Genomic DNA, 15,418 nt, shown 5'->3' with positions numbered 1-15,418 from the left:
ACTGTGGACCACATGCTTTTCAAAAACCAAGCCATGAATCCCCTACTTTTGGAAATTTTGATATCTCTGTGATAGTTTTTGTTATGTGAATGGTGCCACGGACCCCTTGAGTGGGTTATGTGGTCCCCCGGGGTCTGTGGATCACCAGTTGGGAATCACTGGTCTAGGTCCAATGAGCCATGCAGTAAGGTATAAATATAATAAACAACTTAGTAAAAATAGTTGGTCCTACAAAGCTGAGAAGGAATCTCAGTGAGACCGCCACTGAAATAAAACAAATTAGCTGTAACTAAGTGTTTGACAGACATGGGTGAATGCACAAATCTTCACAACTCATACTGACAGAGTACTTTCAGTTGCAATTTGTGCCCACTGAATAGCCTTCACTTAGCAAGCAACCCTGAAAGCACTTGCATTCAGCTCAAAGAATTTGCAGTAATTCTACTCTTCGGCTTGGTAGAACACAGCACAGACAAATAGAACATTTGCTGTTTAAAACAAGTGAGACGATTTATCCTGTGACACGGGTAACTACTGGCAAAAAATGTAAAACCAAACAAAAATGAATAAACAAGCATGACATTTAAAGCTCGCTTTAAATGTTAGTGCTTTATCACAGAGATAATTCAACCCCATTTTAAACAGCATTTGTAGAAACCAAATAGTACGGTAAGTAAAACACTGTAACGTATGCAAAATGCAGTTTTAACTTTAGTGAAATAAAATCACTATCCTAAAAGGAAATATGCACTGCCTAAACTATTATAAACAGGATTCTGTATGTTTTAAACATACATTCTAAACTTAATACATATTCCACCGTGCCTGACTCTTCACAAATTCTCAACTTCTTCACATTGTTTATTCTTAAAAAGAGTGTCAACTCAAACTCCTTGTGGTCAAGGAAGGTATGCATGCTGATCAGATGTGGATAGCAAGATACATAAAACAGACATAAAATTGGAGAATGTGGCTGTCAGGAAAAATGGGTTCCATGTGGAAGATCAGAAACAGCACTTGTGTTTTGTTGGGATTCAGTCTCAATCTGTTAACCACCATCCACCCATTTACTGTGGAATAATGTGTGCATGGATAAGCAATAATATCACAGATGTTATTAAACTGGCAAAATACTGTACCTGTTATATATATGAGGGCATCCCAGGGCACCTTCCCCTCTTGACAATAAAGATTGAGGTTCAATAAGGCGCATTCTCTGTCACTGTCATTAAATTCATAACAAATGTTCCAACCAAGAGGTCCAAATTTCTTCCTCTCCTTGAAGATCAAGAGATAACAAAGAGATTAAATTAGGTTTGATCAGGGTCCTCTGAACTTCACGATGCGGTTTTTGTGGATTTTTTTTATCGTAAAAGGCAGAAGATGTGTACATTCTGAAGAGAAACCAGAGCACGGGTGTCTTTTTAGTGTAACAATTATTTGCCTCCTTCTGTTTAGTTTGGCTAGTTTCCTACTGAGTGCCATTTCATGGATTATTTCATTCATTCATTGATCCTGTTAAACTGAGATCATTCTGTCAGGTAGGACACACATGCTCTAGGAAATTAACCAAGAGAAGGGCTCCTATGGTTTTGGAAAATGTAATGAATATAATTATTCCTTACTCAGGATTTTATTTTATTTTTTTTACTGCACCTAGTTTGCATCTGAGATATGCACCATTAAGGATCCTTGTTGATCTGGAGACCAAGCTGAAAGGCAGGGCTTTTAGATACCAGCAGTGTATAGCCAGTGTTTTGGAAATCTGGGAGGACTAACTAGTAATGTCCATAGGTCAGGAAATCAACCAGTTTTTACAGAGTTGAGTGGGTGTGTGGAAAGTCTTGGTTAGGGTTGTTCCTCCTTGGCTCTGTGACTTTTGGGGAAGCTGTTGTTTCTGAATTGCTCAGGAATCCTCACAAAGCAGAGCAAGCTGTGGGAAACCTGGTATAAAAGTTAGATGTAAACACTAGCTTCTCAGTAAACATTGACTCTTCTACAGGATTTTACTAATCAAAAACACTGTACAGTACATTAATTCAAAGCTCCATTAAATGAATGGAGTTCTATTGCATTTACTGAGACCTACACCAATTCTCAAGTATGTATAATATCTCAACGCTACTACTAAGGGGAGGCATCTATATTTCAAAATTAGAAACATCCATGTTTCCAAAGCGAAGTTCTTTGGACGTAATCAAGATAAACTGAGGCATAATTGTGTTTCACTGATATCCACTTCTGATTCAACTGCTTTAGAATTCAAAAGGAGCCTTTTCACAAGTGAGACTATTACAAATGCATTAGAAATGGAACTTCTAACTTTTCCAGACTGTTCTGGTCTAAAATCTGTACATTTCTGCAATATTTTAGTGCACACTTCAGCAAAAATGCAAAATTTACAGGTTGTTTTATTTCAGTACAGGAAACTTGGATGTAGCCCCAGATAACCCCATCTATCTCTGTCCTTAGTTCTGTGATTTACAAAATGTGAAACAAAGGACGCAGAATAAACTCTAGGAGAGACAAATGAGAAGCTTGCTGGGGGGGGGGGGAGTCTCTCCTGATTCTCCCTTCTTACATGTGGGGCACAGAGTAATTGGACAGCACATTTCCCTCTCCTCAACAGCAATATGCCCTTTGGATTAAATTAAAGCAATAAAGATGCTCATCTACTGCTGTAAACACAGCAAACAGGAATTGTATTTTCTGTCCTCAGAAACATTTGATAATATTTGCTCCTTTAAATTTCCAATAATTAAAAATAACTAATTAAAATATTCATATAAGAAACTCATGCCTAGACCTTAAGATTGTGATAAAAATGGGATAGCCCCTATCTGTGCTGCTACTCACAGCAATGTGGAAGAGAGGCAGAATACAAATTTGTGGAGAGGGAGAAAGAGAGAGGGGATATGTTTTCTGAACAGCGTAACAGCTACTGAAGCTGTTGTTGCTGCTGCCCTTTTTCATATTCTTAAAATAATAAGAGGTACCTGAATGATAGCATGGAAGAAACAAATGCCAAAAATTATTTTTCTCCAGGTTTTCCCCAGGATATTTTCTTCAAAAAATGAAGATGTCATTTCTGTGAATGCTCGTCTGATGTTTGCTCGCAGACCTTTCGGGGGTTCGTTGGTTACCTGAATACATACAGATATAAATAAATGTATTGTTATATAGTTACTAGACTGACTGCTAAACATCTGCACTGATAAACTGGCCCACAGCAAATATTCTTGCAATCCTAGGATAACATTACAGTTTGTAATCCTGCCATGAAGAAATAGTTACAAATATTTACTTGCACAGATATAGGACTGAGCTACATAGGATTGCCTTCTAGTTCCTCACTGTGTTGCCACGTTTAATTTATGAATTAGCAGCTATCTGCATGCAAACTGTATTTTATATTCAGAAGGCAGTTCACAGCTTTTAACCACATTAATGCACTGATTGCTTACCCCAGGAAATATATGGAAATGGAACTCTATGTTATGACAATAAGGAAATTTAGAGCAAAGAAAATAGAAATCATCTTATGCAAGGGGGGGGGGGGAGTAGAAGCAACCAATATATGCAAGTAGAATAATACAAGTAAGTAAGAATTGATACTACAAAACAACTCATATAGGTTTTATTTGGAAATTATATTTTTAAGCTCCTAGATATTGGGCTACTGGAAAACTGCTTTAACGAGTAGAAACCAATTGTAGCCACAGGTAGCGTTATTAAAATCATTAGAGGTAGTACAGTTCATGGCAAGACAATTTTTCTGCAAAATCATATGGATATAATACTAAAGTAATGCAGGAGAAAAAAAAGAAATAATTGAATGGAACTTTTCTCATAGGACGCAGGTCTCCTCAACCTGTCTGGTCTTTGACCACAATAAAGATTGATTGATTGTCTCCCCAACAAATTCAGAATGCTTTAAAAAGCAGTAACATATGGGGTTCAACTTCAAATGCACACTGCTTCTCAGCCTAATGGACCTCACAGGGTTTTTGTGAGGCTAGAAACGGAAAGGACTAGAAGCGTGTACCTAGAGCCTTGAGCTCCTCAGACAAAAGGTGGCATATAAAAGTAAGAAAGCAAGCTGGGAATATAATTCCAAGAGCAAGGAAGAGATGGGAAAGACAAAACTGCATGGAAAAGTGGCCTCCTATCCCAATATACCCACTGCCGCTTACTAGCCTGTATCTCGAAAGCCATTCTAGGACACCTACCTATATGGTGCCCCTGTTCTCCCTTTAGTCCTCACCATTAACCAAAATGAGGCCTAAGTTTGCATAACTCAATTGTGCAAATTCATTCCCTGCCACCTTTGCCTCTTTCTTCCTCTCTTTCCTCTCTTGTCTCCTCCTCTAACACAATTTAACCTGTACAGGGTCTGTTTTCCCGTACTTTTGTTTCCCCCCTTATGTTACTTTTTTAACAAACAAGCAAATAACTAGGTGTCAAGGAAGCAGGTGCCTAAAGCTGATCTGACGACACACATGGAGGTTATAGCAGTTATTTTAGGTCTCCAATGTTCCTTATTTCCCAACTTTGGAGACAACTAACTGCCGCCTCAATAAGTACAACTCCACAATGTGCTGGGTGCTGTTTATTCTGGATTTGCATTTCCCATTTTACTAATGTTTTTCCAAAACATACTACCTTGACAGAATTCTGAAGGACAGTGACAGGGAAGATAGCACATGGCATGGAACTCAAATAGAGTCTGAAGCTTTCATGGATAGAGACATCTGAAAAACAAAACATTTTAGTCACACAACGGTTTAAGGCAAATTACGTTTCAGAATAAAGTGAAGCCCTAAACTGTTTCCCAAATTAAAAACAGTGTTTTAAATGTTATGGGCACCATCTAACAGTCAGTTTTCTCACCGATTCCATTTCATTTCAACAGGTTATGTTAAGCGGGATCTAATTAATTTACAATGTGGGGATAACAAATGGTGGCCCACTTAAAAGAATTGTTGTAAGCATAATGAAGATAATGCATGAGAACAGTTTTTAAAATGATAAAGATGATGATTAAAAGTGAATGAGTACCACAAAACCCAAAATAAGGACACTCGTTTTATAAGCTATTAAAAAAAACTACAACCCCCTCCCCTTTTTTTGTTAAAGTCCTAAAATGGCTTCATCTCTTTGAGGTATATAGCATGCCTGAAACAGAAAATGTGTGGGGGGGGACATACTTGGCTCTGTAAAAGTTTTTATAAGCTCTTCCATAGCTAACATCCATGAAACGGCAAGGTGACAGTTCTGCAGAAACACCCAATTTCCCGATTTCAATGCATCCTTAATCATTCTTTCTGCAATAGGTCCTTGACCTTGCCCTAGTGAAATGGACTGCACTCTGAAAGACAGAATATATTTTGTTGGTATTCAAATTACAGGCAGTTTGCATATATTATTTAGATAACCTATGCACACTTTTTGAGTTGCGTGGGTAGACAACTCAAAAATGCTTACTTCTAAGCAAATGTGTTCGGACTGCATTGCGAAATAGTTCAGACATTTTATGTCTATTGCTGTATCTATTACTTAGACCTCCAAATAAAAAGAGCTCCACCTTCAAATATCATGAGCATTCATATATGGATTGATGTCAAATGCAAGTATATTGCTACCCCCCCAGCATTTTAGTTATACCTCTTTTCAAAATCAGTTTTGGTAAATACATTCCTTCCTGGTTGAAAGTTTAAGTTACCAGTAATTTTTGTAAATGATTATTATTATGACATTTCTATGCAAACTGCCTCCTCTACTGATAGGAACAGCTACAAAATTTTACAGTGAAAAATCCCTTGGGCTAGAGATGTGACTTTTCATTGTCAAGTAAACTTCTGTTCAAATATTGCTGGCATATTTAAAAAGAAGAAGAAAAAGCGCATAAATCTATGGTAGATCTCATGTCATTACCATGTGAAAACTGGAAACTCTGATACCTAAAGAAGGCCAAGGCTTCTTTAAAGCAGTGTACATGTTATTTCTAAAATCCCATTAGACCTTGTTGATTCAAGAGAGGAGGACAGACTTTTGTGGCTCCCAGGTATGACAAAAGAATACCACAATGTGTGCTCTTCAGTCACTTCAGGGAAGGAAATTTGCCCCCTGTTGCTCTGTGGGGCAATGAGACCACAACAGTGCAGCTAAAAAGACAGTGTCAGCCTGGTTGTAATAGTGACACATCTCCCCAGCTTTCTAAGTGGGGGAAAACAACTGATGTAGCCAAACCAGTACGTTTCCGAGCACAATTCAAAGTGTTGGTGCTGACCTTTAAAGCCCTAAACGGCTTCGGCTCAGTATACCTGAAGGAGCGTCTCCACCCCCATTGTTCTGCTCGGACACTGAGGTCCAGCGCCAAGGGCCTTCTGGCGGTTCCCTCACTGTGAGAAGCAAAGCTAAAGGGAATCAGGCACAGGGCCTTCTTGGTAGTGACACCCACCCTGTGGAACGCCCTCCCACCAGATGTCAAAGAGAAAAACTACCATATTTTAGAAGACATCTGAAGGCAGCCCTGTTTAGGGAAGCTTTTAATGTTTAATAGACTATGTATTTTAATATTCTGTTAGAAGCCGCCCAGAGTGGCTGGGGAAACCCAGCCAGATGGGCGGGGTATGTATGTATGTATGTATGTATGTATGTATGTATGTATAAATAAATAAATATTACTATTGCTATTATTACCACAGTTGGATTACTGTAATGCAGTCTATGTGGGGCTACCCTTGATGCAGAAAGTGGTAGCTAGGTTGTTTGTAGAGGCAAATTACTACCAGGATATAACACTCTGCTTTCAGGATTGACATTGCCTGATACGCTGCAACCAGGCTGAGTTCAAGGTGTTGGTACTAGCCTATACAGCTCAGGACCAGGTTACTTGAGAAACTGCCTTATCCTTTACAATGTATGTTTTTGTATCTATTAGAACAGAATCATTGATAAAACTTAGAGAGATCATACCCAAATGTTTCATCATATGGAAATCAAATAGTACATATAATGAAAATATATCATCTATACCTTTCTGAATATCCCCGTTCTTTTGCAAACCTCTGGAAAGCCCCCATGGGGTCAGAGCCTGTACTTAAGATGAACACCAGTGGTGTGGAAGGAGACATATCTTGATAAAGAGTTGCCAGATCAACTGGGGGATTCTCTATGAATTGTTTCCCAAGGTTCTCTATTACAAATTCAGTAAGTGCAGAAACAATCTATAAATGTTAAAACAGCCGTTTTACAAATGCAGGGATTAAAAAAAGAACTGATTTCATTTACTTCATTTGTTCATTTTATTTATTACATTTGTATACCGCCCTTCGTCTGTAGATCTCAGTGCAGTTCACAACATAAAAATGCAAGATAAAAACACAAAATACAAAATAAAACAAGAGGGACCACTCCCTACAAACCAATAAACCTTCTTCCCCCATCTCCTCCCACAAACACATTAAAAATAATATTTTGCATAATACATTACTATGTTGTATCAGGGCTTCTGTTATATACAAGTGATAGAGAAAATAATAATTTCATATCATTTTGATGATTCCACTTTGTTTTGAGTCTATGGCCTAGCTCACAGGCACCCTGGGGTGACTTGAAAGATGGTCAGGGGTGCCGCAGGCAACACTGGCCTCCATCCCTCTTTCCTTCCCTCTCTTTTCTGATGCCCTCTCACGTCTCTGCCTCCCAAAGGCTTGCACAGCTGTTTGTTGCAGCAGCCCTGGCTACAAGCTCCCCAGGCAAATGGTGCCTCTGGGGCTGGCCAGGGCGTGATGGTTGCCAGGAGCTGCGGCATCCTCTGAGTAAGCAAGCAAGAGGGTGAGGGAGGCCAGGCAAGCAGCCCTACCTGGAAACAGGTGCTGAAAGGGAGCCTTTCCACCATGCAGGCCCAGCAGCGCCCACTGCTGCCTCCCAAGACTGGCCTCACGTTCACCTTGAGCCAATCCCAGTTGGGCCACTAAGGCTGGGGGCATCCTCTTCCCAGGCTCCTATGGGGCAGTGCGAAGAGGCACCTCTCTCTTTGGGGCAGGGGGGAGAGCTCAGAGGCCAGAGGCGGGGGTGCCCAGAGAACCCCCAAGGAGAGGAGAGAGGGCTGAGGGAACGCTTCACAAGGGAGGGTGTTTGAAAAGGGGTGAGGGGCTGCCGGCTCTGCAGGCAAGGGATAACATAACTGGGCTTTTGAGGAATACAGCACATTTCCCCACAAGGGAGCCACAAAAAGAATGCAGCTGGTCAAGGGAGCCATGGACTCAAAAAGGTTGAAAATTCTAGAGTCACAGCCACAATTAGTCACGCACCTAGAAGGAGGCAGGTACAGGCCGTATTTCCCATATGATTGCTTATTGTTGAGAATGAGGCAGCTGAGCTCTTCCCTCTCTTGCAAACTGCATTTCTGACAGGACATTGACTACATAGCAGCATCACCTCTAAGATAGTGCCTTGAATTGTTAATAGACATGGCTTACCTTTTCTTCCATAAAGCACTTCACCACAATTAATTTCTGAAACATGGTCAGCCTACTGTCCCAGGATTCGTGTGGTTTATCTTCTTTTTTTTTACCGCTTTCAGTTTCAGTTTGAGTTTCAGGTTTATAGTCTTCCCATTGTTCCGGGTTAATACGAATTTCAAGTTGGCCTACAAAAGAGTATTATAATTTCAAGCCACTTTAGTTCACCCTTTCCCAGAAGAAAATCATTATTCAGGTAACACTGGGGAAGCCATAGCTCTATCAGATATGTAACAGTTCTGAAAATACTAGGGGTTAGTTCTTAGCAATTTTCAATTTTCTGAACAAGAGAAGCATATTGAGAATACCGCTGTGAACACTGATAGGATGAAACAGAATGTGTTTGGTTAAACTAAAATACAACATCCATTTAAAATTGGCATACCTTATATACAATATTTTATAAACCTTACATACATCATTTTTACCAGTTGGCAGATGACTACAACTAAATAATTTGAAATTCTATGGAATTTCTGGTGAGAATTTAACTGTCCCACTACATCAATAGCCCTGGGGTAGCCAATGTGGGGCCTCCATGTTTTGGACTACAACCCCTATTAGCCTGTCCCAGTATGGCCAGTGGTTAAGGATGATGGGATCTGTAGTCCACATCTGGAAAGCATTACTACAAAAATAATAATTATTTTTTGTACTTATTAGTCATTTTCTTTATAAAACAACCCAAAGTGATTAACAAAATAGTTCAAAGATTAAAACAAAACCTAACCAAACCAGAATGCAAACCTAAACACACTTTCGTAGGCTCAAAGGTCAAAACAGGCACTTCCAATCGAGCCCAGAAACAAATCACACTTCTATTTGACTTCCTTTGTGTGGAAATAGGTTTTAAATATATATACTGTACTGCAAGTCAACTGGAATATTTTAATATGTCCCACAGCAATGTCATTCACTTAAGATGCCATCTAGTGTGAAAACAACGTGTATAACAAATAACTCTTGTCAACCCCTGAGCCATCATCAAACAGAAAAAAGTAAATTCAAGTTACACTAACAAAAATCTATTGAAACACAGAAAAACAAATAACTAATATTCAAAAGCAGGCAACGCATCATAGAAGCATACAACTCTCATGTTTAGATGCATGATAGGAAAAGTCCTTTACAATCCCATTTCATATTTATCATGTTACCTAATTTAATAAAAATGTGCATCGTCTGTATGTCCGTTTCAATTCCTGCAAAACATGGCAGTGTTTCATCTAAGTCACAGCACATAAACCACGTATTATCTTCAAGCCATGGAATCTGAGGTTTTTCAGTCCGCTCCTATTATAAATAAGACAGGCTATGTCAAGTAGTGTGGTGACAGGTTGTGTAGAGTGTGCGGTCAGACAATTTATTATTTCAAATATGAGTACAGCAGAAAAAAAAACCTCAAAATGAAGACGTAGGTGTTGTTTTTAAGAAAATCTCTTGATCATCATGGAACAAGTGCTATAATCTAAAACATGCCCACTTGAAATTATGAAGAACTTATTTTCAAATAAATATGGTTAGAAATTGTGTATCAAAAGTGAGTTTTTTAACATTGGCTTTCTAATCTAGGCCATTTTATTAGTGTTAAATAAACATTAACAATAGCATACACTGCCTTGAGCTTCTTGGAGGAAAGCTGGGATACAAATGTAGATAACGATGTCGGTTATAAAAAAATAAAAATAACAAGCTGGTTATTAAAAAATAACAAGCACACACAAAAAAGAAATCAAACCGACATTTGCAGAATTACGTCATATATATGTATGTACATGAATGCTAGGGCTGTGCACAAGATTTGGCTAATTCCCCAAACCAAACTGGGCTGATTTGGGAGAATCTGGGTGTTGGTCACATCAGGGTGAGACAGCCCTGAACGCAAAAAGGACCTACCTGCAGCCGCATCTTCATTAAAGAACATAGGGATGCAGGTGAGTTGATGCCTTTCCCAGCAACCTCTCCCTCTTCCTGCCTGGCGTCTCATTCTTTCCGCCTCCTGAAGCAGTACCACACATGACTAACTGCTCCTGCTTACAAGCTGGTAAGCAGAGAGGACCCAATGGTGCCAGTTGTGGCTCCATCACAAGTGGCTATCATGCGTGCAGGGGAACTGCTTGCAAAGGAGCAGCCTCCCTCAGGATCGAACCTGCCTGCCCATGGTCAGCAGAGGGACCCAGCATCTTCTCCTTTCTCCACTTCCACCTGTCTCCAAATTCACGGCAAGGCATGGGTGGCACAGGTGGATCAACCCAATCCACGGGCTACGGGTTGGGGCTACAGGGCAAAACTGGGAGGGCTGTACACAGTCCTATACATTCATGTTTTCAGTCTGTTGCACTCTGGAATAAGCAGTGATATGTAGCCTTCTGTGATGAGTCATCAAAACGCTCTGAAGATAAAGTTGCTCACATGGCTGGGAGTCCCCAGCTTATGCAGTTCCATGACTAGCTGCACCCAAAGCATTGACTGGCCTAGTTTTATGGGACCACATTTGGTGGTTGAAAGTGAGGATACAGACAATGTGCTTGGTGAAGTTCAGTCAGCCACCTGTGTGCATGACCCTCTCTCTTCAAAGTCAATTACATCTAAAAGGGAGAGGAAGTCTGGTTGGGTCTAGGAGGTTAGACATTCCTCTTGGACAGAAAGAGTTGTATCAGCATCCTATAAAGATCACTCTTAGGTCACTCAGGGGGAAATCTAGCCTGGACCTGGAAGATGTAAATTATAGGAGCCAACAATCCCTTTATGGGCAAGTGGCTCGAGAATGTGGTCACTGTCCAACCGCAAACATTCTATGATGAAACTGATTGTCTACATCTAATCTAATTAGGCTTCAGGCCTGGTTCTGGAATGGAAACTGTTTTGATTGCCCTCTGGGTTGACTCTGACTGAAAGGAATAGGGGGCATTTGATACTGTTAATTTTCTTGGCCATCTCTGTGGTTTTTGACATCAGTGGCCATTGTATTCTCCTGAATGGGCTGCCATTTTCGATAGGCTGCCTTTTCAGTGTTGGTTATGGGACACCCTCCCCAAACATGCTTATTGTATTTTTTTCAGTGTCGTGTGAGATTTAACCCCTTGTGGCTTTTAAATTTCAAATATTTTAAAGTATTTTTTTAGATCTGCTGTCCTAGAGCTATTTTTGTGTTTTAAGCTTTTTACTTGTAAACTGTCCAGGAAATTATTATTTTTTTGTATAGAAATATTAGCAATAGATAAATAAATTACCAAAGTCCTTTGAGAGCCAATATTGGCTGACAATAGGGGTTCCTAATCCTCCACGTCCTCCCTTTGTCATTCACATCTCACTCATGTAACGCATTGCACAACACAGCAGCTGTATCCTGAGTTGTTGTACCTCTAATCTCACTGGTTGTCCAGGAGCCCTTGCACCTATTTACTTTTTGGGTTCTAATGAGAAGTTGAGTCACACAATCATGAAAAGGATCCAGAAATTTAAAACTTCATTAAATATATATTAAAAAGTCTTCCTAAATATACCTTATCTAAACCAGCGGCTCCACGGAGGAAGAAGTTCCATTCAAGGTCTGTAAGTTCTTCTTTCTGTCGCATGATCTCAATACACAGCATAAAGCTATAGATTAGTTTGTGCTGTTCAAAAAGGCCTCGGGAAACATTGGTATAAGTTGCATAGAGTGTCTGAGAAAGGAGTATAGCAAGTCGCTCTTCCAGAACATCGTTTTTTTCAGATGTTTCAATAGTGGTGTTAAATAGCTGCAAGGGAAATCCAAGAAATATGATGTTGGGTGTGCTTGTTACTAAAGCTCATAAAAGACTAGACACGAATAATCCTTTGGGAACATCTAAAGTAGCTCTTTGAATCCTAGATACTGATTTCAGAGGAATTAAAAGGTCTGCAGTTAGGTGGAGTCTTGCAGCCACAGCCTTAGAAATACAGTAGTACCTTGGGTTAAGAACTTAATCCGTTCTGGAGGTCCGTTCTTAACCTGAAACTGTTCTTAACCTGAGGTACCACTTTAGCTAATGGGGCCTCCCGCTGCCACTGCATGATTTCTGTTCTCATCCTGAAGCAAAGTTCTTAACCTGGGGTACTATTTCTGGATTAGCAGAGTCTGTAACCTGAAGCATCTGTAACCTGAGGTACCACTGTATATGGCTGTTTGCTATATGGATAATGCCTCCTACATTTCTTTGCTCCTGCCTGTTGTCATGTGGTGAGGAACCCACCCACACCATTGGTCCCATCATCTCCAGCAGTGGAGCAAGCCGATCAGGCGCCTGGGGCGGCGTGCATGCCCTGTACCTAGGGCCGGGGCCAGCCACCCGTGGGGACAGGGCCAGCCAGGGCAGGACGCTCCATGGGGCCTCCAAGGAGTCTGCCTGCCTCCTCCCACTCAGCCGCCCTACAGCTGAGCGGGAGGCGGACCATTTGGGGCAGCGCAGAGCAGGAGAGATGCGTGGCTCAGGCACCCTGCAGGCCGTGCGGTGAGTGCCGCCCGGCATTTTGTCACCCCCCTCAGTGGTGACACTCGGGGCGGCCCACTCCCACCGCACCCCCCTTCCTCCGCCCCTGATCACCCCACAAATTAAATTGCAAATGTGAAACTGCTCAAAAGAGAGGAAAGTCCAAACCTGTTTGAAATACTTTAAGGAAAATTGATACATTGGATCAATCTCTGACAAACTTGCAATCACAAAATACATGACCGATCCTCGAGTAGCGACAGGGCGATATTTTTCACGGGCTGCATTGATTTTTTCTTCTGTTGTTTCTGCTTCCACAAGCCTCACTTTGATAGCACCGGATGTAATCTAACAACGTAGATTTCAAAGTAGCATGTTGAACACACATAAGAAACTGAGTACCTCAAATATGTGGAATAAATTACTCAGAATGAAAAAAAAATATCATATTTGAGAACACATTAATCATCATCATCATCATCAAAACACTTTCAAGTACTCAAAAGAATTTTGCAAGCATTATCTAGCTGTAGTTCTTACAAAAATGATATAAAGCAGATCAGTATTATCCTATTGCAAATAGGTATCATCCTACTAAGTCATACTCAAAGCAGACCCACTGGAAGCAATGAATGTATGACTAACATTGGCTATCACCTAGAATTGGGACTAAGGTTGAGGGAGATTAATTTACCTAACATCAACTAGTGATTTATGGCAGATGTAAGATCCAGACTAGAGACTTCCTGATTCATAACTTAGTCTTTTAGCCACTATGCTACACCATCTTTCATGGTGAATCTTTATGATGCCCCAATCCGGAAAAATATAAAGGCCTTCAAAGGATATACAGACCGAAAAACCTGGATTATAAATTATAGAACGTATGTGGTTTTTCACAGATTAGCATTTTTTTGTATTTGTTATATTACCGAGATGCACAGAAGATTATGACCCAATCTTGGAAAGAGCTTTAGTTTGCAGAATTGTTGTTGTAAGTCTAACTCGTTCATCATTTTTATTTCAAGGCGGCCCTGCAATATTTTCAGTAAGAGCCATGCAATATTATAAGTAACATCTCTGATACTGAAAATTCTGAAACCCAGATTCCAAGTGGAAATGAGTGAAATAACTAATGGAGGGGCATGTTATGTATTTCTGTTCCTCCTACTGAAAAACTAGGAGCTGGTATTTTAAGCAATGGGGGAAATGATGAGCATAAACTTGTGGGTGGAGATGTTGCAACCTTGAAAATAGAAGCGTTCTAATTTTGTCATGCTAACCTAACAGATTGATGGAAAAGGGCTTAGTTGGTTATTTGCTTGATTTCAAATAGGACACTGAGGCTAACTGCATCAAATGGTAAAAGATTGTAGCGTGATATGCGGAGAGTAAAATGTGATATTCTTGGGATTATGATGTAAAAAACAACAACTCTGCTGTATCTGTCTGTTTGTGCTACAACTATCATAATATCCCTATAGCTGCTAGACACAATATACAGATTTCTGATTAGTGCAGTGCCACTAACATTAGACTAGAATATCCCATCCTGTATATTTCATTGTTTACATAATGCTCAAGAGCAGAATGTAAACATTTTAAAATAATTTCTCTTGGTGATATTCCACACAATCCTATATATGTTGTTCCTTTTTTAAAATGTCCCCCACCTTCGATTCTTGAAGTGTGTTGATGAGCTCTTCTTTGTCCAGAATATTCCCTTCTGATGTAAAAAGCATTTTTAGAATTTTGTCTTCAATGGCTTTCAGTTGATTCTTATCAGCATTTATTCGGACAATGAGCTGGGTTCTCTGTTCCTCTAGTTCAGGTCTCTCCAGTCGCACGACATCACTAAAACAGAAGTTAAAATATATAAATACTATAAATCCTGGCATCTTGTGAAATGTATAACGTATAAATAATGAAAATAATATAAATATATAATAAAATTGCAAGTACTTGACCATCGTTTTTAATGATCTCACGAAATTTTACACAGACTTTTTTCACAAAACCCTGTACAAGTATTAGAAAATTTGTAAGCTCTATTTTTTCCTGTATTATAATAGATGCTATGCATATTACATAATACAATATGGAGGGGCCAACATGATGTAGACCAGGGGTGGCCAACTCTCAAGAGACTGCAATCTACTTTCAGAATTAAAAAAACCCATTTTTCAGGGGTTCAGCTCAAAGTTGTTTTTCAGGGGTTAAAAAAGCCTTTCGGGGGGGGGGGACTTCTGTCTTTGGGGGGGGGTTAAGGGCAAGGGACAAAGGGGTAAAGTCACTCACAAAAAGATGAAAACAGCAGCACAGAGAAAACTTTGTCTTCCCTTCCAGAGATCAAACAACAATGGAGGGCGGGGCAAGGGGGCGGAGCAGGAGTCAGTTTTAGCGACCCTAAGGAAAGGGAGCCAGAGATCGACCCCAATC

At 40.1% G+C, this 15,418-nt stretch overlaps 1 protein-coding gene across 1 annotated transcript in view; it reads right to left on the bottom strand.

Annotated features, from left to right (window-relative positions):
* The window catches only part of DNAH6 (dynein axonemal heavy chain 6), a 123,620-nt gene that overhangs the window by 27,784 nt on the left and 80,418 nt on the right, over window positions 1–15,418 (bottom strand). The window contains exons 59-68 of the mRNA XM_028711618.2: window positions 14,653–14,833; window positions 13,148–13,327; window positions 12,035–12,268; window positions 9,686–9,821; window positions 8,487–8,656; window positions 7,039–7,229; window positions 5,208–5,368; window positions 4,663–4,751; window positions 2,997–3,143; window positions 1,140–1,278 (exon numbers count right to left, since the gene is read on the bottom strand). Of these exons, the coding sequence (XP_028567451.2) occupies window positions 1,140–1,278; window positions 2,997–3,143; window positions 4,663–4,751; window positions 5,208–5,368; window positions 7,039–7,229; window positions 8,487–8,656; window positions 9,686–9,821; window positions 12,035–12,268; window positions 13,148–13,327; window positions 14,653–14,833 (1,628 nt within the window). The remainder of the gene's footprint in view (window positions 1–1,139; window positions 1,279–2,996; window positions 3,144–4,662; window positions 4,752–5,207; window positions 5,369–7,038; window positions 7,230–8,486; window positions 8,657–9,685; window positions 9,822–12,034; window positions 12,269–13,147; window positions 13,328–14,652; window positions 14,834–15,418) is intronic.

The sequence above is a fragment of the Podarcis muralis genome, chromosome 17, assembly GCF_964188315.1.
Source record: "Podarcis muralis chromosome 17, rPodMur119.hap1.1, whole genome shotgun sequence".
Lineage (NCBI taxonomy): Eukaryota > Metazoa > Chordata > Lepidosauria > Squamata > Lacertidae > Podarcis > Podarcis muralis.
Note: the sequence above shows the minus strand (reverse complement) of the source record. Positions and strands in the feature narration are given on the sequence as shown.